The sequence below is a fragment of the Pseudorasbora parva genome, chromosome 16, assembly GCF_024679245.1.
Source record: "Pseudorasbora parva isolate DD20220531a chromosome 16, ASM2467924v1, whole genome shotgun sequence".
NCBI lineage: Eukaryota > Metazoa > Chordata > Actinopteri > Cypriniformes > Gobionidae > Pseudorasbora > Pseudorasbora parva.
The window spans coordinates 34,817,928-34,844,027 of NC_090187.1; the positions used below are offsets into that span (position 1 = coordinate 34,817,928).

Below are 26,100 nucleotides of genomic sequence, written 5' to 3' on the forward strand. Positions count from 1 at the left end.
TCAAAACCTGCCACCGGGGCACGTGACTGCCAGCAAACCGTGACGTCATTTGAACATTCCGGGGACTGTCGTTGATTTAATGTGGGGGCGTCCTGACAGGTAGTCCATATAAAGCCTGTAGTGCTGAATGTTATTGACACAAAGTGTTTGAAAGTGTTGGATACAGCGATAAAATAACAGATTTCAGTAGCCTAATAGATAGCACAGCACAGGCTAGCTAAACGGGTGTTTTCCCCAAAACCATACTTGCTAACCTGTTAGCAACTTAGTTAGTTGGCAATGGGAATTTGCATTGTAACCAACAAAGTTGCTAACTTAGTTGGCAATATGGTTTTGGGAAACGCACCCCAGATCAGCAGATATTTTGCAGATATTTATAAATGCAGATATTTTGCCAATTAACAGGCAGAGGCAGTGGTATTTTTGTATCATTGAGATACCTTTTTTAAATTAATAATTTCAATTAGTTTTTATCTTTATTTTTTCCGTTTTCATTTGAATAATTTCATAGAGGTCACTACAGTGGGCAGCTATTAAAAAAAACGTTTTCTTGCATATGGTTTTGATGGGCTGGTATTGCATATCAACCTACAGTAGTGCATCATCTTATATATTGCCACCAAGTGGCAAGTCGTTGTATGCCGATTTCCTCCTCCAAACCAAGTCAGAAATGCCAAAGTTGCTCCGGAATATCCATTTATTCCTTCTGTCCTAGACTCTTGCAGGTAAAAAATGTTGTAGCATCAAGAAAAATCGAATGAGTCACATCACAGTTACATTTTGTAGCTATTGAATTGGGAGAAAATTCTGATTAATCATCTGTCCACTATATTTGACATGCACCAATATATATTTCAGCTACAATTCATACTGTTGTTTTTGAAAATACTTAATCTGTAGTAACAATGAGTAGGCTAACGCGAATAAATATATTTATTTATTTATTATATATGCATTTGTAATGCATTAGTTGTTACATCGAAAAAGTAATTTGATTACATTATGCACGGTACTTGTGATGTGTTACTTTACTCCTTACATCAAAAGGTTATTCATGTTACATGTAATGCTTTACCCCCATTTCAGATGAGATTAAAAACACCTGATGTCCTGACCGCTATGTTTTCTCAAAGGAGAGATATGGTAGAAATGTCCATCTTGAACATAATCAGAATTATCAGCTAATAGCGGTAAAATGACATACTCTATAACACTGGAGGGAGCATCTGAGCTGGGTTTCTGATTTCAAAGATATGCGAAGTTCAACTTGAAGTTCAATTGCGCTTGCAATATTTTGCATTTATATATTTTGTGTATATTTGATAGTTTAGTAGGGCTTTGAAAATGGTGAGACAACACTCACAAGACAGAGACTGAATCCAAAATCACCCTTATATACACTCAAACAGGGCATTCTTTGAGGGGACAGCCAAGTGGTCTCCGAAACCATAGTGGAAGATATCGAGTGTACTCATTCTATACCACATTGCACTGCAATAGCAAGTGTACAGCCGATGTACACTCAATGACTGTCCAAATTCACACACTCGTTTTCATTTACTTCAAGTCAACTGTATTAGTGGACTAACGAATAGTGATTGAGGGTTTATGGTGCTATTTCGCATTCAGACAGAGTTTTCAGACATTTTTGATGGTGTGACTGCCAACAAAATGTGCCATGGAGTCTGACTCAGATGTTCCATGCCATTCTAGGTGGTCTGATGTGGGTGGATTGCCAATGTAACTACATCCCAAACTAACTACAGCTCCTCAGCTTGTTCAAAAATGTCTCTTAACTCAATCTTAACTGACTCTTGCTGCAACGCGTTCCTAAGCAGGATCTGTACAGTACACATTATGGCCACTGACAAAAGATGGAGACTTTTTAAGAGGTGAAGTTGAACACAATATATTTAGACATATGTAATTCTACTAGAAAACGTGTGAGGGTGGGAGAATATTTGTTTAGAAGGTTCAGAGGTCAAAGGGCGCAGGAACTACTAAAGGACAGTCTTCAAAGTGCTTCAGCTTTCTTCATCAAGAAGACACCCAGAACACTTCTTAAACCCAGATAAATGATTTAATAAAGCAGTTTAAGTGGATGCCGACTGGCCACCCAGCTGGCTGTGCAAAGTCATAAACATCAGAAGGATTAGGACATCCACCAGCCCCTTGTGTTTTAGTTCTGTAGCTATGTGGTTCCAAAGGCCACATGCTGGCCACCCAAATGGCAGGACAAGTTTGGACATCAACAGTCAACTTATGTGCCTAACTAACAGGGAACACTCACAAAACTTTGGAATATTCTATTCATATTTACATAACCACGAAAAAAATATTTTTAAAACATAAAAAATGGTCATTTTGAATGTTCAGGAAACATTTATAAATAATATTTTTTATAACATAATGGGAACGTTAGCAAAATGTTTCTTTTTGTTAGCTGGGTGGCCATTTTGGCAGAAAGCAAGTTGTTTCTTTGCCTGCCTTGTGAGTGTCAGTCTACTGTGGAGTGGAACATTTTTGCTCTTCTGTAAAAGCCTTTACCAAGAAGTTTTCAGTTGTATTGTCTGAAGTCATATCTGGAGCTGATCTTAATATTTTTGCCATGGGAGCAGCTGAACAAACTGATTAAGGCTTGAAGGCTGCTGTTGCTGGTCTCCATAAAGTTACTAAAAGTTATTAATTACTAGCTACTAATTACATTTTTTAACAGTGCAATTAGATTACTCTCTCTAAAAAGTATCAGATTACTTATTGCTAATTGCTTTTGGTAACTATTTATTTTAAGGTGATATAGTTACCCACTACAACATGAACTTACAGTAAATTATGTATAATTACAAATAATCTTAAACCAAACCCTTACTATAAATGTATGGAGCTCTAAATCCCATATTTACTTTGACCAGTTGAACAATACAAGACAGACAAAACTGCTCTTTTAATTATTTCAAATGAACAACATACAATTGCATAAATCATTCTTGAACTAAAACATACATTTAATAGTAGATAATACATTTTGATGTTAAACCACTCTTGTTTTATATATATTTGGTCTAAAGTCTATAATGCAATTACATCAGTAAGTAATTAAATTACATACAAATTAAGAGTAATCCCGTACTTTACTTTTTCAAGGGAAAAGCAATTAAATTACAGTAATTAGATTACTTAGTAATTATTTACACCCAACACTGGTCTTCATTTACTACAGAGTTTGATGATGTCCACAGGGGTCTGCCATGCAAAATCATTGCTTGAGATGAATTGGCATTCAATATAACTTCATAGGATTCTCCATTTGTTTATGTAGCAATTACATTTGTTAGGCTTTACATTGTGTTAGTCTGAAAAAGAAATTATACACAGCCCACTCAATACTCCAGCCCGTCATTAGGGATTTATCTAAGCAGTGAGAGGTACAATTGCTAAATGATGGCAAAAAATGTAAAACAATGTACCTACTTTTAATTCTGCCATGCATGCTGACTAAAATCTGTTTATTTGTTGCATGTATTCTGTTTGTGTCTACCTCAGTGTCTCTGTAATTTCCCTGAGGAGCTGAAGTGGTATTATGTTTCACTGTGTGCTTGTGTTTGACTGGAATGACTAACCCAAACTTGAAATGTAAATTTAAGTAAGTGGATGACAGTTTTTGGTTAAATGCATGGAAAATCAGGCAAGTAAGTACTTTAAAACATTTTTTAAGACTCTTAGAGGATTCTAAAGTAGGTTGACCAGACATGCCTGTTTTTTGGAGTCTTGTTCCTTTTTACAGCCCGTTTAAAACATCCCGAACATGTTTTTAAATATAGTTTTACTGATCATATGTTCTAATATTTATTTTTAATTTTTTTAATGTGTTTTAATAAGTCAGAATTATATTTTTTTATTTGAATTTCAGTGTACTGAATTATATATATATATATATATATATATATATATATATATATATATATATATATATATATATATATATATATATATATATATATATATTTTTTTTTTTTGTCTTACACTGATTCGCTATGGTGAGTCTTAGCTAATAAGTGTTATACTTCTGGAAATTGTTTATTGGGAGTGGCTTACAATAAGCGAATTAGTTTGGCGGAGCAAGGCTAAAACTATCTCTGTTTAAAAAGGCAGATTAGAGGAGAGTCTGCTGGTAAAAAAGAGAATGCAACCAAGCTTGTAATAGAACAAGAATCAATATTGGCCTGGCTTTATGGAGATGGAGAGAACTGGGGATTTGAAATGTTACTCAACAGGTGAGTAAGGCAGAGGTTCATAGTGCACCTTAAAAAAAAAAAAAAACACACAAAATGGAATTTCTTATTTTTAATTCGTAGAACAAGTGCGTTTACGCTAGTGCGTTTTCGTTTTTAAATGAAAACGATCCTCGTCTACAGTGGCGTTTCAGAAACGATCTCTGTGTACACTGCACAACCGAAAACACGTCACATGACAATTCATGCCCACTGGGCATGCAAGTGCCTCTTGTGCATGTAAGCTACATATAAGCTGTAGTAGCTATTACACAATACAACGTTTAAGTGCACAACGGCTGCTAAAAAATAACCTCAAACAGCAAAGCTCGCAGTTCCGTCTCCTTATTGTTTACAAATAATAGGCCTACCTACCTTTAAGAGGCACAAATGAAAGGCATTGCCCACTTGTTGATATAAGAACACATTTTGCAATGAAGGAAACCCCCCAACTGTCCAACTGATGATTCATTTCAAAGATGCGTCAGCAACAATACCCAACACTTAACAGTACATTACAAGAATACATTACTGGCAGGCTTACAGAACATACATCAAAAATGCAGCTCTGATTATAGTCCTGTAAAGCATCTAAGAGGTGGGGCTTCTGGAAGTCCTGTGAGATTAGTCTATGTTAGGCTAGGCCTATATAATAAGAAAAATTAAGTAAAAGGAAAAAAATGCAATCATACTTCAAATCACACTTTATTTGCTGGATGCTGGAATAGTCATCTAAAAAGCACAAAACAATAACATCATAATTGACCATTCATAGCCTACTGTTTGTGTAATCGGAGCTTTTGATGTGAAAACTGTAAAATTCTGGAAAAAAAAAAATCTAATTAACAATCAATAGAGGACCGGCTAGCTAAACAGAACTGGAATCGGCTTAAAAAAAACAGGTCTGGTAAACAATCGCCAGGAAATGGTCACAGACTGGTTGCTATGTATCTATGGAATGTGATACTTTTGATTACCGTGGCATCAAAAGGTTCAGACTGTTTACATTTCATGTTTTGTCATTTCAAATATCCAGTATGAATTAATTAGGCTATATGTAGGCCTAAATGTAGCTAAAGATTAATGTGCACACTCATTTCAAATTATCGTGTCTTACTGTTACAAAATGTTGTTTTTAGTCAGTGTGATTCATGGGGACTTCCCCATCCCACTGCAACAACGTAAAGAATGTACAATTCATTGCAATCACGTGTTCAGTACATTTCAACCATTTTGGTGTTTCTGTGTGACTCAATATACACACAATGCTGCGCCCTAGTGGTCGTAGGTTTTACATTTTTTATGAATAACCCTTTTTATGAGACGCTTAGCAGAAGTAAAGCTTAGCAAGTAAAACCTATACCTTTAATTTTTACCCTTGGAATATTGTAATCTTTTGTAATTAAAATAAATAATAATAAAAATAAAAAGGGCCCGTTACACGGATTTATAACAACGTTTGAACTACATATTGGCCTTTTAGAAGAGTCATAATTCAGAACAGGCCTTTTCGTGCTCCTGTTAACTATTATCGGGAAATCCAGATTCTACACGTGGAATGTCAAAAATTTAGGTTCCACCGAGATTTGAACTCGGATCGCTGGATTCAGAGTCCAGAGTGCTAACCATTACACCATGGAACCAACTTGCCTTACCAACGAAATGTACACTTTTAATAAGTAGTTCTGAAATTTGAAAAATGGTTTATTTCGTTGGTTGTTTGTTTTCTTCAAACCGCTATCACCAGGAAGTATGACATAAACAAGTCCAAGTATAAATCAACTAAAAATAATTTCAAAGACAACAACGCATGCGGCATGATCGTCACGTCATTGCTATGTGCCCCCTAACTAACGTTAGTGTTTTTTTTCTGTTCTGCAAACAATTCTTTATGGTTTTTGCCAAAGCAAGTTTTATATTAAAACTGAACGATAACAATAGCATTTAAACACAAAATGTATATTCACACACACGTTTAGTTGGCTTATATTCATATCACGATAGCTGTGTGAGAATTAGGTTGCATTATCAGCCGTACAGTAAGTTAAACAAAAAACACTGTATTTAAGGTTTACATTATAAACAATATATGTACGCATAATACACCGTATTACATTCCAATGGTATATCATAAAGACACATTTTGGATGTAGTAAAAATATGTAAATATTACAAAATAAATAATGTAATAAAGCTTTTATTATGACAGTTTGTAAAGGCCCTAACCCGGAACACTTCAGAAGATGCTCACTGGTTCGCCTGCTTGCTAACCTGTTAGCATGGCTACAGCCTAATCACAAATACACTGCAGTGCAGCAGCGGAGAGGACAGGGACGGGACGGCTCCACTTTTGCTTCACATTCTTCCATTGTTTGCCCTTTTGTTTTAATCGAAATGGGGACGCGAGACGACGAATATGACTACTTGTTTAAAGGTTAGTACAGACTACATTTCTGTCGACAGTACATGTTAAAGCCGCGCTGATGATCATGGTTATTGTTAGTTACTGTGGTTTTATATCAAACACATAAAGGCCAGCTAACCGGCTAGCCCACTTCGAGCAGCCCAAAACAAACTCCTGCTCCTCGGCTGGAATGGTATTATTTTAGTCTTTGTCGGTTTGTGTGAAATATTACTCAATTACGGCGCTCTCTGTCTATACAGCTATTGGTTAATTTATCACATAAAGCACAGTTTACCGAGGATCCGACCACACCTTGAAGCGGCTAGCTGAAGTTAGCTGATACGGTCGCTGGAGGGGTTTAACGGAGCAGACGGAAATGGGAAACGGCCTCTATTCCCAAATGTTTTTCCAAGCCTGAACGACTGACTTCAGTGGAAGACAAAGGAGATATTTGGGACAACCACTGTTCACTTTCATTGCATCTTTTTCCATACAATGAAAGTGAACGGTGACTGAGGCTGTCATTCTGCCTAATTCTATATCCTTTTATGTTCCACCGACATAAATAAAGTTGACCTGTTTTGGAACACTTTTGGGGTGAACGGCCTTTTAAAATAATGATTTCTGTCCGCTTATTGTTATTGTTTTTTAATGGAATACAAGGTATCAGGTGACGCGGCCCCTCTTCGCGTATCGTTGTTTTTTTCCTGAAAGCATGTGGAATGTCTTTTTTGGATGAGTCCGTGTCATCTTTGAAATGCATTGTTTCCCATTTTGTGAGGTTTCGCTTCTGTCAGACATGTCATCAAGATATTACTGACATGAAACGTAGTGATCGTAAACAACTTCTCTAATCTAGTAATTTGGTCATTCATTCATTCAAATCTTCAAATAAGCCTACGTTAAACCAAGTTCATTGTCACACCAGAATGTTACCAAAAATGGTCATGTCTCCCACATTGACATCTTCTTTTATTTAAGTGCACTAACACTTCACTTTTAAATTAGGTTGTGTGACATATGGTTGTGACAGATAGTTTCTGATTGTGAAGGGGTTTGTTCCTATATTTTAGATTTATCACTCACACTCACATTTAAAGAGCTAGTTCATGCAAAAATGAAAATTTTCATAATTTACTCACCCTTGTGCTTTTCCAAACCCATAAGACTTTTGTTTATCTTTGAAACACAAATTAAAATTGTGTGAACTATGGTGTAACAATGCACTCATGTCACGATTCGATACATATCACGATACTGAACTCAAAATATGATATTATTGCAATACTCCAATACATGGTAAACGTTGGTAAAAATGCTAAATTTGGTTTTACATCGAGGGTTGAAAAGAATAGACTTGGACTTGGTGGTAACCCAATGCATAGGACAATGTGACACCTGAGTAAAAATATTCCTGATTTTAAAACTGAAAATACAGAATTATTTTAGACAATTGTGCTTGCAGTCTGTCACTGAGTAGATCAAATAATGTTGGCCAGTTTTTACTGGTTACATAAATCATTTCACATTATTAGTTCCCACACAAATATTCCCCCATTGCATTATTATAGATTATATTCAACATTATATATAATAGTTTAATGTAGTACTAACACTAAAATTCTATAAACTTGAATTTTTGTCTCAGTAATTTTCATTGCGGGTGAACTACACACAATACAGATTGTCACTGTCCACGATACAATTTGTTGAATTTTTCTATTGCGATTATATTTTGACACGACACTCCTAGCATTGATCTGATGTTGGATATAAAACCGTGATGTTTTTTGTTTGAAAGTGGTCCTGATTGGAGACTCAGGTGTGGGGAAGAGTAACCTGCTGTCTCGTTTCACCCGCAATGAATTCAACCTTGAGAGCAAAAGCACTATCGGAGTGGAGTTCGCTACACGTAGCATTCAGGTGGATGGGAAGACGGTGAAGGCTCAGATTTGGGACACAGCTGGACAGGAACGCTACCGAGCCATCACTTCAGCGTAAGGACCACATTTAAAATCTTTTTCCTCATATTAAAGATGCCAATTTTCTTAGTTAAGCTATTTAATGTTTAGTTTGATAAAGTCTAAAACTTTGTTCTCACCAAGGAGTATACACTTTTAATGATCTTGTGTGGAGGGAAGTCCACACAATGATAACACAGAGGCACAATCCTGTTGAAATCACTTTAAGAACGATTTTTTTTTCCTGTTAAAGAATGAGCCACTTAGAATCCACCTGACTTTTATAGAGTTCCAGTATTTATAGCGGCTCTCAAATATGATGTCAGACAATTGAAAGTGAAATAATTCTATATTCTGATAACTATTACAAAGACAAATGGATTGAATCACCAAGAGATGAATTTTCATTGAGCACACTCTTCAATTTTCCATGATCTTTTGTTTTGTTCCCTGTGTCCAGGTATTACCGGGGAGCCGTAGGGGCCCTCCTAGTGTATGACATCGCCAAGCACCTGACCTATGAGAATGTGGAGCGTTGGCTTAAGGAGCTCCGAGACCATGCAGACAGCAACATCGTCATCATGCTCGTGGGCAATAAAAGCGACTTGCGTCACCTCAGGGCCGTGCCCACCGACGAAGCGCGAGCATTTGCAGGTAAGAGCCACAATAAAGACTTAGAAGTGGACTTTTAACTCCTGATGCATTACAGGAAATGTGTATAGCTACTCTTTTAACTTGTTAACTGATACCATAAATGTGTTGTTCCCCCTTGTTTGCAGAGAAAAACGGTCTGTCCTTCCTAGAGACCTCAGCTTTGGATTCCACCAATGTAGAGACCGCTTTTCAGACCATCCTGACTGGTGAGTGTGTCTCAGCATGATACTTATCAGCGTGCATTTTTCTTAAAGGTGGAAAATACACAAATAAAGAAATGCACTCTAAACAGGCTTGAGGAAATTACTGTTTGTTTTGTGAATAAGGAAAAAAAGAAAGATAAATGATTGGCTGGAGGCCATATCCTTATGAATGACTCATCAAAAGCCCTGACTTGGTCGGGTATGTTTCTCTAGCCTGACGTGACTGCAATAGAGAGTTTCCGTCGTCTTTTGCTCCTCTGTTTGGCTCCTGGCATCTGCAGAGGAAGAACAAATAATTCATTTTTCAAAGCCATCGCGGTCGGTTGCAATGCTGTAATTGTGCTTGCCCTGACATCTAGTAATAACTCTAGGGTTTATTGGCAACACAAAGTCCGTATTCATTGTCCCTGTGTACATTGTCTTAGCATCAATATCTTTTTCTGTCCCATAGAAATCTATCGGATCGTATCCCAAAAGCAGATGTCTGACCGCCGAGACAATGACATGTCACCTAGCAACAATGTGGTGTCCATCCAGGTGCAACCTACTGAGAATAAACCAAAGATGCAGTGCTGCCAGAGCATCTAGCGGCACCCGTACCGTAACCCCCAACCACCCACCTGCAACACCCCTCCCCCCTCCCCCTTCAAGACTGCTTTGGGTCTGAGATGCAGCTGCACAACTAGGCTTGAGCACAGAGGCTGGTTCCAAAGCTAGAATCTCAAAGGGTCACCACCTGCAGTCTGGACTAAGCTTGTTTATTTTCCCTCCTTCCTGCCATGGTAGGCTTTTATATTGCAGAATTTTAATAATCATTTGTGCCGATCTTCACTGAAATGTCTTAATATATAATTTCATTCGCAAACGTGTGAGGTTCGCTCATGTATGTCTTTAGTAGCAGCCCCCTCGTCACTGTCGTGTCTGGGGTGGAGGGGAGAAACGTGCAGTATTGGAGGTTTTGCTATATTTAATGTTGTGATTGTAGAGAGATGATGTACCTGATAGATGTTAGATGATGATTAGGGCCCAAAGACCACAGTCTTCACCTTTCAGCCATCTTCCAAGTGCGGTTTTCATTGCATGTGCACCCCTTCATGCATTCGGCACAAGGCGGCATCGCATCGCGTTCTTGATTTTCCCCATCAGGCCAATGGAAGAGGCCTCAAGGCACATAGCTACTGCGCTGTTTTCTCTTCGCCATCACGTGCTTCATTTGCATCGAGGTAGAATAGTGGTTTTAGTGCCTTTTTTGATGGACCGTTACACACGGACGCTTTCATGCATGTGCTTAAAACGCAACGCAGCTGTCCGTGCCAGTGCGGCGAGGCCTTCATCACACGCTAGAATCACGCTGTAATGTAGTCCTTTCATTTTGTGTTTCCAGCCCCTTTTCAGTTGTTGTCTTGGTATAGCAAAAATTCAATTTGTAATAAACAAGAATCGATGTCATAATGCAGAAAGATGATTTCCTCAAGAGGGGACAGTACTACCAAACAGGCACACGTTCTCTTTGAAACACTACCACAAACCTATTCAGTATGAAATAAGGGAATAGACCTCCCCTAAAGGTAACGTTATCTTATCGTCACGACCTCAAACCCATTGTAATTTTCGCAGATCACACTCTGTTGTTAAAGTTGGACAGGAAAAACACGCAGCAGTGAATGGTGGCCGGCTGACGGCCGCGTCACATGAGAGCACTCTAGGGAACAGACTGGATACTTTCTCTTTCTTTTTATTGCACTGAATGTAAGATATCTCCCGCCACTACAGTTAATGATCTTAAGACCTGTAACTTGTATTTATTCTGTGGTAGTCACTTGAATCGAGTTGTTAGCCTTTAATCTTCGTGGCGAAGTGATGGGACTCTTAAGCGTTAAGACACAGTGTGATAATTTATGAATGTATTATGTGTTTTAGCCTACAAAAAGTCTTTGTTCTGATTCCAGCAGATGAGGAAACTACCACAAGCTGTGATGCTCGTCTTCGCTTAATGGCTGTCTAATAAAATTTACTCAGTGTGACACAAAATATCAGTTAAGACTGAACTAATAATGCATGTTATATAACGGTCACTATGGGTGACCTCGGTGTGGAAGAATCCTGTAGACCTCAGCAGTGGTTTATTTTTCTGGAAATTTGACTTTATCGATCCCTTTGGCTTTAATTACCCTAGCACTAGGTAAAACAACGTAGTTTGCTAAGATCATTCCCAACAGTATCGGAACACATTCCAGGTGGACCTGAAGGCCCTAAAAGGCTGCAATGTAATTACTGAATCCGACTGAACCGACATTACTGCATGCAAGTCATTTGACTGTTTTTTAGTGAGTCTCCTAGATCTTATAAGCAGCACATACAATACGTATCGCCATCAAAAGGAAAAGACCTGGTGATTATACAGGCGTTAGGGTCTGTTTCTGTTCTTTTAGGACCCTGACTCTGATTGTATGACTGTTCTCTAGAGGCAGGGGTCTCTGGTGCTAACAGGGGCCGGTGCCAATGATGTGAGGGTTACAGATGGCACAACTATGACCTGCCCATGCACTGCACATAGCTGGTGTGTCCTAGCAAGATTACCCAGATATTACTTTTCTGACTGTCGGATCTTTCACGTAATGCCTCGAGAACCTTATTTCTTTTTGTTTCTTTTGTCTGCACTGTACTGTGATTTATTTTGTATTGTTATGATTATACTATTACTCTGTCCACTGTAATTCCAATTTAAAAGAGCAAATAAAATATGTAGTTAATTCAAAGCTTTTCTGTTACTTATAAATTGCTTAACCTTACAGTTTTCATGTGACTGACTTGCTTGGCCTCAAGTTGTTTCAAACCGGTTTCTTTTTCTGTTGAACACCAAAGAAGATATGTTAAAGACTGCTGGTAACCAGACAGTTGAGGGTAGCCACTGACTTCCATAGTAGGAAAACAGTTACCATCTTCTTTTGTGTTTAACAGAAGAAAGAAACTTCTATATATCTCAAACAACTTGAGCTTGAGGAAATAACAATTTTCATTTGTGGGCGTACTGTCCCACTGCTGATATGCCCTGTTACTTTAGTCCTTTATTTTTCAACATGATATTTATTTCAGTTCCTTAAGGCATGACCACCGTCCTAATTTGTAAAGTTAGTAAAAGTGGTACGTTTATTTAAAAGGGAGCAGTTATACGTGACAGATAATGTTCAGTACAGACGCACCAAATTATTTTCACGGCAAATGAACGATATCAAAATCCTACACCGTTTTGTCTAAAATTAAAAATATAACACTAAATGAATCTAGCATCACAACATTATAATGTACTATATATATATATATATACATATATAAACTATTCATTTAGACATTTGCTAAATAATACACTTAACAATTGATTAACGTTTTTAAAGTTTAACTTAAGGTAATAGCAATGCAAAAATGTCTTGAAAGGCAATTATACACTTTAGTGGTTATTATACAAAAATATGTGACTGCCGAACAACGGGATTAATCAATAAAAAAATTAGGACTTTTATGTAAAGCATCAATTAAACAGTAAGAACATTAAATAAACTGGGCGATCTTGAACAATTCATAAAAGTGCATGAGGAACCACTGCTGAGCTGTAGATCTGGTCGGATTGATGAAATGCATTTTTCTTCTGTTTAATTTATGAATGATTGTCACTGTTATTGCTATTGTGATGTTACGCAGCCACTTTAGAACAAAACTCAAATCGAAGCTGAAATTATCAAACAAACTGAAACACAAGGAATGCGACATGTCTCCAAATCTATTTATACTGTTTTTAGAACACGTATGAGGTCTCGTCCTGTCTATTTTGACAAAAGAGCTAACATATAATGTTGACTTTATATATTAATACTGTGCACGAATAGCACAAGCACATGAAAATAATTGGTCACTATGGGTATCATTTGTTCATGCTACTTTTTTCCCCTTTTAAATATGTTTAACTTTTACAGTAGAAAGAAAAACATCACTTGTACATAAATAAACATCATAAATACATAACCAAAAAATAAAAACCTTTCAGGGCCAGCTAACAGATGTTTTAAAAATGTAAACGTACAAAGAAGAAAAACTAAACGCGATAGCTTTGAAAAGTGTAACACAACTTAATCCCAATTCATAATACATACACACCCAATTAACTGATAGCAACAGTCATAAACGTCTATGTACAGTAGAAAGCACCAGGTTACACAAATGAGCAGTGTAGTACAGGATCACAGAGCTCATGTTGACCCCAGGCTCTCCTCATACACCTTTATAAATATTTCTGAGTGGTAGATGAATGTATAAAGTCCTGGTTGGTACTCCTTCGTCTCATAATGGTAACCGCCTTTACACAATAAGAATATTTCTTATTTTAAACCATGCTTTTGTCTCAGGTCCAGACTTAACACTCAGGGGTGAAAAATGAGGACTGCTCTCCTCACGGTCACCCCGACTGCCAACTCCAAATTAAAAGTTCTGGATCATTGAGTCACATTGATTATCTGTTCCAGTGTGGAGTTTTAGTCTTTAAGAACATAGTGAGTATGTTTCCATGAAAACCTCTTAAATACTTCTTTATTCCCTCCAAATGTCTTATTATAGACATGTAAGCAAAGAATGCATTTCTACCCTTGTATTTCCTGATTTTATATGCACAGCTTGCTATAAAACGCCTCTGAGAGGGGTGATGAATAATCGCTGGTGTCCAAATTTGGAGCTGTTGTTCCGGTAGTCCATTTCCCACAATCCTCCTTCACTCGACGGAAAGAGTAATACGGACTCCAACTGTGTCATGTCCAGTATAATCTACTCATGCATCTGTCCTTGAATGTGTGTGTGTGTGTGAAAAGAGATAAGAAGAGAGAAAGAGGTTGAGATGGTAAAAAAAACAAGGTCTTGCGCCCGTGTTTTTGGGGCAGGACTGGGCTCTACAGCAGGGAGCTTGGGGGACTCTCTGGAGGGGGTGGGGTGTGTGTGGGGCTGTGACGCATGGGCAAGATGTCGTAGTGGCTGGGAATGTGGCTGTTCCGCGGGAGGTCGTAAGGACTCTGGGAGAATCCGGTCGCCAGGCCGTTGGGTCCCTGAAGAACACTCACTGTTGGTTCTGAGAAAGAAAGGTGGAAAGAGAGGTGAGTGGCTTAATTTCTGAAACTCTGAATCTTTAGCACACAGCTCTCTATATGATATATGCTACGTTCTAAAGTTTTAATGTTTCCCAATTGATATTTTAGAATCATTTGGGGAAAATAATGGGATTAAAGGAACACTCACCAGTTTTAGGAATAGGGCTTATTCAGCTTCTTTCCTACATTGATATGTGGGCAAATTCATTTTTGTTTCAGTGCATGCATTGTTTTATCCTGTTTTATTGTTTTATTCCATATAACATGGAGTCCTATGTTGCTAGCGAGCATGTCCAGAGCATGTCCAAAAGTGATTAACCCCCCCCCCCCCCACCTAATTACTTTGTGTGGCCTGTGTATTCTCTGAGCCCAAGTAGCAGTGCTTCACCTGTGCTTCCCCATAAAATAGTCCCAAGTCAATATCTGCCTAGGAAATCGCCTAGTCTTAATCTGCATCGCTATTTGTACTCGTGAGTACGCAGGCCAGACAAAGTAATTGGGTGGGTTTTTTTTTTGATCACTTTTACTCAGGACATGCTAGCTGGCAACATAGGATTCCATTCATTATGCTAAGCTAAGTTAGCGGCGACCCTGCCAAACTGAAACTGCATGCACTGAGACAAAAATGCATTTGCCCACATTTCTAAATGTAGGAAATAAGTTGAATAAACCCTATTTCTAAAACCGGTGGAGTGTTCCTTTAAATATTGCCATATGGCAACCTAGTACTTCAGTGGAAAATTTCCCCTTTAAATATATGAATTGATACATTAACAGTCAGACATTCTCAGAACACGAAAGCATAAATAACAACTGTTACTTATGCATGAACACAATGATATTATAAAAAACAATAAATTATTTACAAAATAAATTATTTATATGGTAATATACGGTGAGGAAAATAAGTACTTGAACTCCCTGCTATTTTGCAAGTTCTCCCTCTTAGAAATCATGGAGGGGTATGAAATTGGTATGAAAACTAATGAAAATTTGTTTTATGATACAGCTGTAAATAAGTATTTGAACACCTGAGAAAATCAATGTTAATATTTGGTACAGTAGACTTTGTTTGCAATTACAGAGGTCAAACGTTTCCTGTAGTTTTTCACCAGGTTTGCACACACTGCAGGAGGGATTTTGGCCCACTCCTCCGAACAGATCTTCTCTAGATCAGTCAGGTTTCTGGCCTGTCGCTGAGAAACACGAAGTTTGAGCTCCCGCCAAAGATTATCTATTGGGTTTATGTCTGGAGACTGGCTAGGCCACGCCAGAACCTTGACATGCTTCTTACAGAGCCATTCCTTGGTTATCCTGGGTGTGTGCTTCGGGTCATTCTCATGTTGGAAGACCCAGCCTCGACCCACCTTCAATGCTCTAACTGAGGGAAGGAGATTGTTTTCCAAAATCTCACAATACATGGCCCCTGTCATCCTCTCCTTAATACAGTGCAGTCGCCCTGTCCCATGTGCAGAAAAACACCCCCCCAAAACATGATGCTACCACCCCCACGCTTTTCAGTAGGGATGGTGTTCTTGGGATGGTACTCATCAGTCTTCTTCCTCCAAACACATTTAGTGGAATTATGACCAGAAAATTCTTTTTTGGTCTCATCTGACCTAATGACTTTCTCCCATGACTCCTCAGGATCATCCAAATGGTCATTGGCAAATTTAAGACGGGCCTGGACATGTGCTGGTTTAAGCAGGGGAACCTTCTGTGCCATGCATGATTTCAAACCATGACGTCTTAGTGTATTACCAACAGTAACCTCGGAAACAGTGGTCATTGACCAGCTCCCCCCGTGTAGTTCTGGGCTGATTTCTTGACTTTCTTAGGATCATTGAGACCCCACGGGGTGAGATCTTGCATGGAGCCCCAGTCCGAGGGAGATTGACTGTCAAGTTTAGCTTCTTCAATTTTCTAATGATTGCTCCAACAGTGGACCTTTTTTCACCAAGCTGCTTGACAATTTCCCCGTAGCCCTTTCCAGCCTTGTGGAAGTATGCAGTTTTGTCTCTAGTGTCTTTCGACAGCTCTTTGCTCTTGGCCATGTTAGTAGTTGGATTCTTACTGATTGTATGTGGTGGACAGGTGTCTTTATGCAGCTAACGACCTCAAGCAGGTGCATCTAATTTAGGATAATAAATGGAGTGGAGGTGGACATTTTAAAGGTAGAATAACAGGTGTTCAAATACTTATTTTGCAGCTGTATCATACAAATAAATTGTTAAAAAATCATATATCGTGATTTTTGATTATAAGTGGACATGCACCTACGATGACAATTTCAGATCCCTCCATGATTTCCAAGTGGGAGAACTTGCAAAATAGCAGGGTGTTCAAATACTTATTTTCCTCACTGTATATCTATATACCAACCATATGAGTGTGTGAGTGTGAGTGTGTATACTGCAGAAATTAAACGGTAAGTACTAATTTGCTTTCATCAGACTCACCCACGTCATAGACGTTCCTGCTGGCAGTGGTCAGGGTTGTGCTAGTGTTGGAGCAGAAGGTCAGGTCTCTGTGTGCTGGAGACTTCATCTCCACGTAGCTGCTTTCAGTGTGCTTGCAGGCCAGGCTTGGCGGATCTCGGATGGTAGCGTACGGGTTCTCGCTATTTAGGGAGCACGAGCTGGAGCTACACATGGAGGCCTTTATGTAATCTACACACATTACAGAACATGTATTACTCACATATTCATTTTATTGCAATGTAATCACCACATCATCATCATCATCTGGGAAAGGAAAATGTAATAAAGGTTATTATATCTACAAAGAACTATAGGAAAATTAAGTTGCATTCAAGACAATCTCACGCCAAAGATGCAAAGTAAGCACTTTTCCAGGATGCACTGTTTAGAAACAGCATCCCAGGGTGGATTTTTCCTGTGAAATCCTGTTAGGCTGCACTGGAAAATCTTGTTACGGCAGTTAACATAAAAAATGTCGCTGAAGAAGAGTTTGTGTAGAAAGAGTAAAAGCTAGATGGTGGCTGTTTTACTTATGTACATCAACCAGAAATATAGAGGAAGAGATTAAGTTCTGTAAAATGGAGGAAGTAATGACAACAGACTGTGTATAAATCTGTCACACAATAAAGTGTATATGAATGAGGCACAGTGTGATCGCTATATTACGGACTTGACTAATAGTCATACTAGTCATTCTTAATTTAAAAAAAAATAATCTAAGTGAACGCATGGCCCTTGTTAAGGGACCACCACAAAAATGGAAAAGGACATCTTGTGTATAGTTTGGTGTCCATTATTACATGAGCAAATGTCCAAAATAGTCATTACCTTTGGCCATTCGGGTGGTTTTGTTGTCCCTCAGTGTAAGTGTGTCTCCTCTTGATACTCCTAATGAGGCACATGAACACATTATCAGTAATTCATAAATAAATAATAATAAATTATACACACACACACACACACAATTTGTGTGTGCACTGTGTATACTTGCATTATATATTTTAGAAATATTTGCATGTATTTGTGTGTATTTATATACATAATAATTATACACTGTACACGCACATAACTTTATATACACATACACACATACAGTGGTGGCCAAAATTATTAGAACACCTGACAGATCTGAAAATATTGACCTTTTAGATGTTCATGAAACATGCAGATGGTTGCTCTGACCATCAAATATCAGATAAAGTGAGTCGTACTGTTTTTATTTTTTACTTTAATATTTGATATGTCCACCTTTTGCCGCAATTACAGCAGCACATCTCTCTGGCGTAGTGTCAATATATTTCCTCTGAGAACTTCAACACTAATGTTATCCAATAGATCTGTCCAGTTTTGGGCAGATCCAACTCGGCCCAAATGTGCTTGATGTGGTTGAGCTCCAGACTTTGAGTGGGCCAGTCCATCATTTTCAATGTTCCAGCAGATTCCTTTCATCGCAGGTAGTTCCGGAAATAGTTAGAATAATGTTTCGGTTCATTGTCCTCTTGGAAAATAAATCCAGGCCCAATAAGATGACGCCCAGATGCCCCAGAAGTGTTCTAATCATTTTGGCCACCACTGTGTATGTAAGTATATGTATATATAATGTTCTGTTAGCTTTGCTTTCATGGACTTTTAGTTTGTATTCGTTAGTTCCTGTTTTCCTGTGTTTGGCTTTCCCACTACTTATGAGTTGCTATGGAGATTCATTGGTCATCACAGGTCTTCATTACCCTTGTCTTTCTTTGTATATAATTTGTTGTGTTTTAGTTCTCGCTAAGGTAAGTTTGGTTGTTTTTTGTCTGTGTTACTGAAGCCTATTGTTCATATTTTGTCTTCATCTTGTTCCTGTTTAACCACGCTTTACCAAGCGTGACAGAATCTTAATGTTGCCTGCATTTACGTAATGCAAAGCTGAAGTTTTAGATTTTTTTTTTCATTTTTGAATAGCTGTGTTTTTATAAACTAACATTACCAAATATCATTAATAAAAGCTGTTAATGGTTAATGTTAGTTAATACATTAAATAATGTTAACAAATGTAAAAAATTATGAAGTGTTACTTTAAAGTCTTTTAATCAAAATAATGCATCCTAGCTGAATAAAAGTATTAATTACTTGAAAGGTAATGTGTATATATATATTATCAAATTCTAATTATATTTAGCTTTTTAATATAAAATATATATTTTCTCATGAATGTTACATACTAGCACATTTACTATCATAAATTAACATTTCCTGAAGACAACACAGGAAGGACTGTCTTTCTATCACAAGCAAAAGCAAGTGTATAATGAGTTAACCTTTAACCAAATTACATTACTCCTCAAGTTTCTCAGCTGACTACCAAGAGATATGGACATGTTTTTAAGGTGACGTTTAGATTGATAAATGAAAATGTTCAAACAGTGCACTGAACAGTGCAATATTAATCCACATAAAAACAAACGGGAAGAAGCAGGGCGTGTGTTACTGTTCGACACCGTGTCACAAATGGATAATATTTCACAGTCTTATCTATTTCTTTTGAAAATCAGACACCAAATATAAAAACTTTGAAAGTTTTCAAAAATATATAGTTTGTCAAGATTACTGTAAGGACCTAATCATAAATTCAGATATTTATTCTTTGTAAAGAAAATACATTTTATATATATATATATATATATATATATATATATATATATATATATATATATATATATATATATATATATATATATATATATATATATATATATATATATATATATATATATATATATATATTGCTATTAAAAGTTAATTGTTTGCACCTGATTCTGTTTTTTTTCTTTTTTTTCTTTTCTTCATAGTGTATTTTGGGGGGAATTGTATTTAATCTGAAGGGGTGGATTCCAGAATCCACTGCCACTTCAATATTCAAATTCAATTCACATTTATTTTTATAGAGCTTTTCACAATACATATCATTCCAAATATTCAATATAGCCTAGGACACTGAGATCAATTCTTAGTTAAATCATTTACTTTTTATTTTCAATCACTAGAGGATAAAGACAAATATTGTCTAAACCTCTTACTGAGAGAAAGTACAGAGAGAACCTCTTAATGACATCTTATCAGTATGTTTTAAGAAAGTTTCCTTAGCAGAGCTAGAGCTCGACCAGCTACAACCTTGAAGAAGCTGTGTATCTGTGGGTGTGAGTCAAAATCCTTTGGGAGATGAGCAGCTGGCATGCAGGGGAGACAAAATGACCATCTGACAGACATCAGACTCAGATTTATGACTCACTTTGTGCCTAAGCTAGGATTTTGGTCGTCATCCTGATAATCAATGGAGATATGTTTCTGACTAATCGCCCATATGTGGACATTTTCTCCGTTTATCTATGCCTTAACCAATCAGAATCATTCTACTTGATGTGATGTTGAAGTTTTGTGACCTGTGTTAGAAAAACTGCAGCTGTAATGATTGTGTATGCAGAGCTGCCTACGAACTCCTTGCTGAGTGTGTAGCAGACTTCTGCTGATGAATCTGCAAACTATTCTTCAGTAAACTTTTCTTGAATCGATTTCATCTCTGACTCTGGCCCTCAGGTCTTAACTGTACATTTTTCTACAAATCCAATTGGGGTCAATTTGACCAACTCCAACAAGACCATTTGTACTTTCACATAATTTGAAATCAAAACTGTCATAATTTACTTGAACACAAATTCCTTGTCTTACAGTAAACAATTCATCAAGAAGACAACGTCCGTAATCTTCATCAAAGTTTTGGCTTAGGCTTTGAAATAACTGTCCATTTATAAAACAGGCTGTCATCTACAAGTTAACATTACAATTCTTCTCACCACTGTGATTAGAAATCAGAGAAATTTCCAATAACAAGGTGAAATCTTTTTGAACTTGTGGTTACTGGCCCTATTTCACTTCCACTATGGGCTTTCAAAAGAATATGATGGAAATACCCAACCTCGAACCCGAGTCTCTGAGGCCTTCTATGCTCTACCGAAGCCTTATCAGCAGACCTGCAGGTAGACATAATGGGGTGAGGTGCCATGGGATGGAAAATCAGCGAGGTAATGAACTCTCTCCCCCCTAGTCTGAGTGACCTTGAATAATACAGGCAAAGCCCGACCTTCCACCACATGCATGTGCCACTTAAAGTACAGGCTTATTAAAAACGCAGCAGGCGGAGGTCTTGCTCCAGTGCCAGAAGCGCCTTCTGGTGTTCGCTGCAACTCCCCAGGAATGAGTAAGTAGTTTAATTCTCTGGTGCCTCAATGGAAAACAAATATCTTATTTGTTTTGTAGAATAGGCTGAGCAGAGAAAAGAATGATATATCTAATCCATTTCAAATTGCATGAGTACTCTTGTCTGACAGGAACAGATAGAAGATGGTTTGAATAGAGGGTGAGATAAGAAATTAAGTGAGGACACTGACCCAGGTCATTGAGATTGCAGTACGCTCTCCATTCTGAACTGTTCCTGTCTCCTTTCTAAAGGGAAAAAGGAAACATCAAAGACACTCCGAACAACCATTGTCCTGATAGACTTGATGGAATTGTGCAATGCAGGGATTCATTAAGAACGAATTAAGCTATAAAACGTATCTCACTGACATGATTACATAACTCGAAAATGATTGTCTTAGGAAAAAAAACAAGTTTATCTAACAAGCCCATTTTACTGGCACAAGAGCCTTAACACATCATTTGGTCACTGGTATTAACCCTGTCTAATGTACACTAGAGCTGAAATGATTGGGGTCGGTAATATTTTTTTATGTTTACCAACACTGCATTTTTAAAATTTAAAATACTGTAAATATTGTGAAATATTATTACAATTCAAAAGAAATGCTCTGTTTCAATACATTTTAAAATGCTCTTTATACATCATAAGTGATGGCAAAACTGAATTTCCAGCATCATTACTCCTGCCTTCAGTGTCACGTGATCTTTCAGAAATCATTCTAATATGCTGATTTGTTGCAGAAACATTTCTTATTATTATCTTTGTTGAAAACAGTTGTGCTGCTTAATATTTATGTTTTTTCAGGATTCTTTGATGAACAGAACAGCATTTTTTAACAAAGCAAAACTTTTGTAACATAACTTTTAATCAATTTAATGCTTCCTTGTTGAATAAAAATATCTTACTGACCCCACACTTTCAAATGGTAGTGTATATCACACAGCTTGCCAAAGTCTGGCATTAGACCTGAAAATGCACAACTTTATATTCAGCTTCGGATCATTATTTCGTCTTGATGTTAATAAATACTGAATCCCCCTTTAACAAATAAATCTATGGATGCAAACGAGTGAATACATACAGTTTGCCCTTGTTTCTGAATCATGTTGTAGCATACATTTTTTTAATGTAATATTCGAAGCACAAGAACAGTTACTACAGAAATTTTGTGAACTTTAGTGAAATTTTGAAAATCTACCATCTACCGAACCTACATGAAGTTGTGAGCCTAATGTGCTCACCTTAAGAGTGAGAGTGCCGTCCAGGTTGTTTGTGATGGAGGATGAAATGTTGCACTGCGCCACAGTGTGATAGCTGGGATTGGAGAAACACTGGCCACTGCTGCTGCTCTGAGATGTTTCTAGGAGTGATGGCAAGACAGCAGTGTTCAAAACTCCTACATATCACACAAGTATATAAACTCCTGTCTGATAATGCATGACATCCTGTTCTTGCAATAATAGAGTAGACAAGGGCAGTTAAATGGACAAAAATTCATGATACTTAATGGAGTTTGTGGAGCCACTTACAGCCACATCAATAAAACTGGCATCTATGCAGCTGACATAAAAATTACCAGTATTTTAAAATATACCTGAGAAAAAGTTATCAGTATACAGTATGAAAAGTGTGGTAGCACCATGGCAATATACAATGATAATACAATGCATAATTCACAATGTTCAAAAATATATGCTATTATAAGCAGAGGCGTCATTCCCATTCAAATGCCCCCTCAGATTTTTGAGCCAAATGGATTCAAATGCTACTTCCATAGACAAAAACAATATTTTTACATTTGATAATTAACCCTTTGAAACGTATGATCACAACGGTTTAATAAGAATGTTCAGAGAATCATGTCATCAACTATTACTCTCAAATCTGCAACCTGGATGCACTCAGTGGTTCAAATAACGTTTTCAACCATATGATGTTTATTTTATGTTTCTAACATTTAAATACAGATAAGTACTAGCAAAAAACATTTATAGTTTGTAAAATATACTATGGGATATTCTATGGAAGCTGCAATTATCCTTTCAAATATACAACATGTTTCATTGATATGTTTTACACATTGCGTCGGTAACTATAACTATATAACTATTGTTGTTTTTTGGTGAATTTCTTAGTTTTGAAGCTAAAATATGTCTCAGCCTATAGATGGTTCGTGCCGATCATAGAGCTCGTAGAGCATCTCAAGTTAGCATCTTATTTAATATTTGATGATTATTCTCACAGGAGGTTCTCACCAGAGAGGGAGTAGTCAGTGTTGGTGACACGCAGGGCTGGTGTGTATGAGACACTAGGCATGTCCTGGCCTTTATCTCGCTGTCTCTGCCTGAACCAAACAAACAAGCTGAGCATGGCCATGATGATCAGGAGCAGGAAAATGATGCCCATGACAGCACCCGCAGACTGGCGCTCTGAACCCAGAGCAGGACTGATCTTAGTGTAGGGGTTTAGCTCCTCCATCACTAGAGCCGCTGGGACACAGAATATGATTATGTTGAAAATGAAATCAAGTAGAGTAGATCAGTCAGACTACTTAATTCCCAGAAGTACAGGTACAACAGAATTCTCCTATGCATACTAATCTCTTGCTTCACCCACAATATCGCACATCAGGAAAAATGCATGGTGAATTTTACTACAAAATATGAGTAATAACTTTTTCAAATTAGTAACACAAGTTAGAAACTTTTCCTATTACTGACTGACATTTATTATTACTCTCCTGTCCCCATGTTAAGGGAAATTGTGAGTAACGTTGCAGTGGCGTTTGTGTGTAAAAATGGTGGTTACTGTAGTTCTAGTAGAAATGTGAGCACTCATCTAACTTGCACAAAAGCAGATTCATTAATGAATAAAAACAGGGATTACGCAAAACTGTGATAATTAAACGTTAAATGACACAAATATACTTTATGTATTCAATCTCAGTTTATTAAGCAATGTCTTTGCTGATGAACTTTGATAATACAATTGATCTATACTAATAAGCAAAATGACTTTAGACATTTTTTTTGCTTTTATTGCCGAAGTAAGAGTAAGAGTGTTGAACCTTTGTTCTATTCTTCTGTAGTCCAGAATGGCCAGGGTTGCCAGGTCTGTGCAACAAAAGTAGTCCAATGGGCAGTCAAAAGTAGCTCAAAAATGAAAGTCTGACGTCAAAGTCATAATCTGATTGGTTGAATTCTACAGGATGTCTGCGAGACGTGTGCTTTGTGTTCTTTAACAACCTGTAAACAAATGCCATTCACACTCGTAGAAGAAGAATACCATATTTTTTTAAATTAATTTCTTTAATTTTTGTCTATAAAAAAAACTAAAATCAAGCCAAGCCCAGGTGAGAAAATGTAACACCAAAGTACTGCTACATTACTTTCCATAAAAAAAGATAAGTAATGCAATTAGGTATTTTTTTAGGGAGTGACCCAATATTGCAATGCATTACTTTTAAAAGTAACTTTCCTCAACACTGTTGGTGTGTTTATATATAGTTCCCAGGATATTCTGTGAAATTGCTAAAAGTCTAAGTGGTTGTTAGTGTATTGTTATTTTGTTGCTAGGGGGTTCTATGCAGTTGCTAAGGATCTGAGTAGTTGTTACTGTGTTCCTATGTAATTGCTAAGGTTTTCTTTGCAGATGCTAAGGGTCGAATTGGTTGTTAACATGTTTCTATGTAGTTGCTGGACTGTTCTAGATGGTCAAAAAGTTTAGTATAGATGTTTAGTATAGATGTTTGGAATTTTCCATCAAAAAAGGACATAAAAAGAGAGTGTTACCCTGGTCACAGCGGATTCCTTTGTATCCCGGGCTGCAGTAGCACGTTCCGGTCACATAGTCGCAGGTGGCGTTGTTCATACATTCACACAGCTGCTGACAGCCATAGCCAAATGTCCCGGGAGGACACTCTGTACAAAAAACACACACACAAACACAATTATCCAAACAACTCCTGCTAAACACTGTGTAAAGCAAGCACTCAGACAAATGTTGTGATTGACTGCCTGAGATGGTGGATGGGGAACATACGTACACAAACACACACACGCACATATCATCAATTCCAACCATCATCAACATCATCAGGGCAGCTGAACGTCTCTTTCGAACTGACATTCTCACAACCCCCTAACACAACAACACATACAATTCTTAAAGAGGCTACGACACTCACTCTGTTCACAGTTGGTCCCAATAAAGCCAGTCCGACAGGCACACTGGCCAGTGATATGATCACAGTCAGCTCCATTTTGACAGCGGCACACCTCTGCACAGTCTCGCCCATAAAACCCTGAGGGACAGCCTGAAGGAAAGAGATATCCTGCTACATCACATTAACCTACAACACACAGTTGGTGTATGCTGATGGCGCCGGCAACAGGAAACCCAGGGAGAAAGAGAAGCCGCAACATTCCAATTCGGCAAATGACCAGAATTTATTGTAACGTGTACCTAATTTAACTGTATTAGCATGGCAGTGTTCCCCCTTTCACAACGGCCTCAGACACTAAGACAATCACAAGTACAGTACATAAATACACAAACACTCAAAGACAGTCTGGCCACTAAAGATAACAAGCCTACTGGAGCAAACATTGCAGCAAAACGCAAACTGATTTCATCACTCTCAAGAAAGAGTTCATATCACTGCCGTCATAAAAAAAGTTTCAAACAGTGGCAGCAGAGGAGGGATCAAGAAATGATTGACGTAATGAATGAAAGATGGATTTTGTTTTTAGCAGGCGT

At 37.5% G+C, this 26,100-nt stretch overlaps 2 protein-coding genes and 1 non-coding gene across 7 annotated transcripts in view; 1 reads left to right on the top strand and 2 right to left on the bottom strand.

The window, feature by feature from the left end:
- Positions 1–5,842: 5,842 nt before the first annotated feature.
- trnaq-cug (transfer RNA glutamine (anticodon CUG)) lies at positions 5,843–5,914 on the bottom strand. The gene has a single exon. It is a non-coding gene; the product is annotated as a tRNA-Gln (tRNA).
- Positions 5,915–6,513: 599 nt separating this feature from the next.
- On the top strand, positions 6,514–12,252 carry rab11a (RAB11a, member RAS oncogene family). The gene is made up of 5 exons (XM_067420480.1): positions 6,514–6,705; positions 8,477–8,672; positions 9,097–9,290; positions 9,416–9,496; positions 9,945–12,252. Exons 1-5 carry the CDS (start codon positions 6,666–6,668, stop codon positions 10,079–10,081), a joined length of 648 nt encoding a protein of 215 aa, XP_067276581.1. The 5' UTR covers positions 6,514–6,665; the 3' UTR covers positions 10,082–12,252.
- A 1,790-nt stretch (positions 12,253–14,042) lies between these two features.
- The window catches only part of megf11 (multiple EGF-like-domains 11), a 147,894-nt gene continuing 135,836 nt past the window's right edge, over positions 14,043–26,100 (bottom strand). For 4 of the 5 annotated variants that reach the window (XM_067420483.1, XM_067420484.1, XM_067420481.1 and 1 more), the window contains 8 exons: positions 25,529–25,657; positions 25,134–25,262; positions 23,598–23,831; positions 22,584–22,702; positions 21,530–21,584; positions 17,931–17,990; positions 17,082–17,291; positions 14,043–14,603 (listed from right to left, as the gene is read on the bottom strand). In XM_067420483.1, the coding sequence (XP_067276584.1) occupies positions 14,428–14,603; positions 17,082–17,291; positions 17,931–17,990; positions 21,530–21,584; positions 22,584–22,702; positions 23,598–23,831; positions 25,134–25,262; positions 25,529–25,657 (1,112 nt within the window). In that variant the 3' untranslated portion in view covers positions 14,043–14,427. The remainder of the gene's footprint in view (positions 14,604–17,081; positions 17,292–17,930; positions 17,991–21,529; positions 21,585–22,583; positions 22,703–23,597; positions 23,832–25,133; positions 25,263–25,528; positions 25,658–26,100) is intronic. The other variant, XM_067420485.1, reaches the window with a different exon arrangement.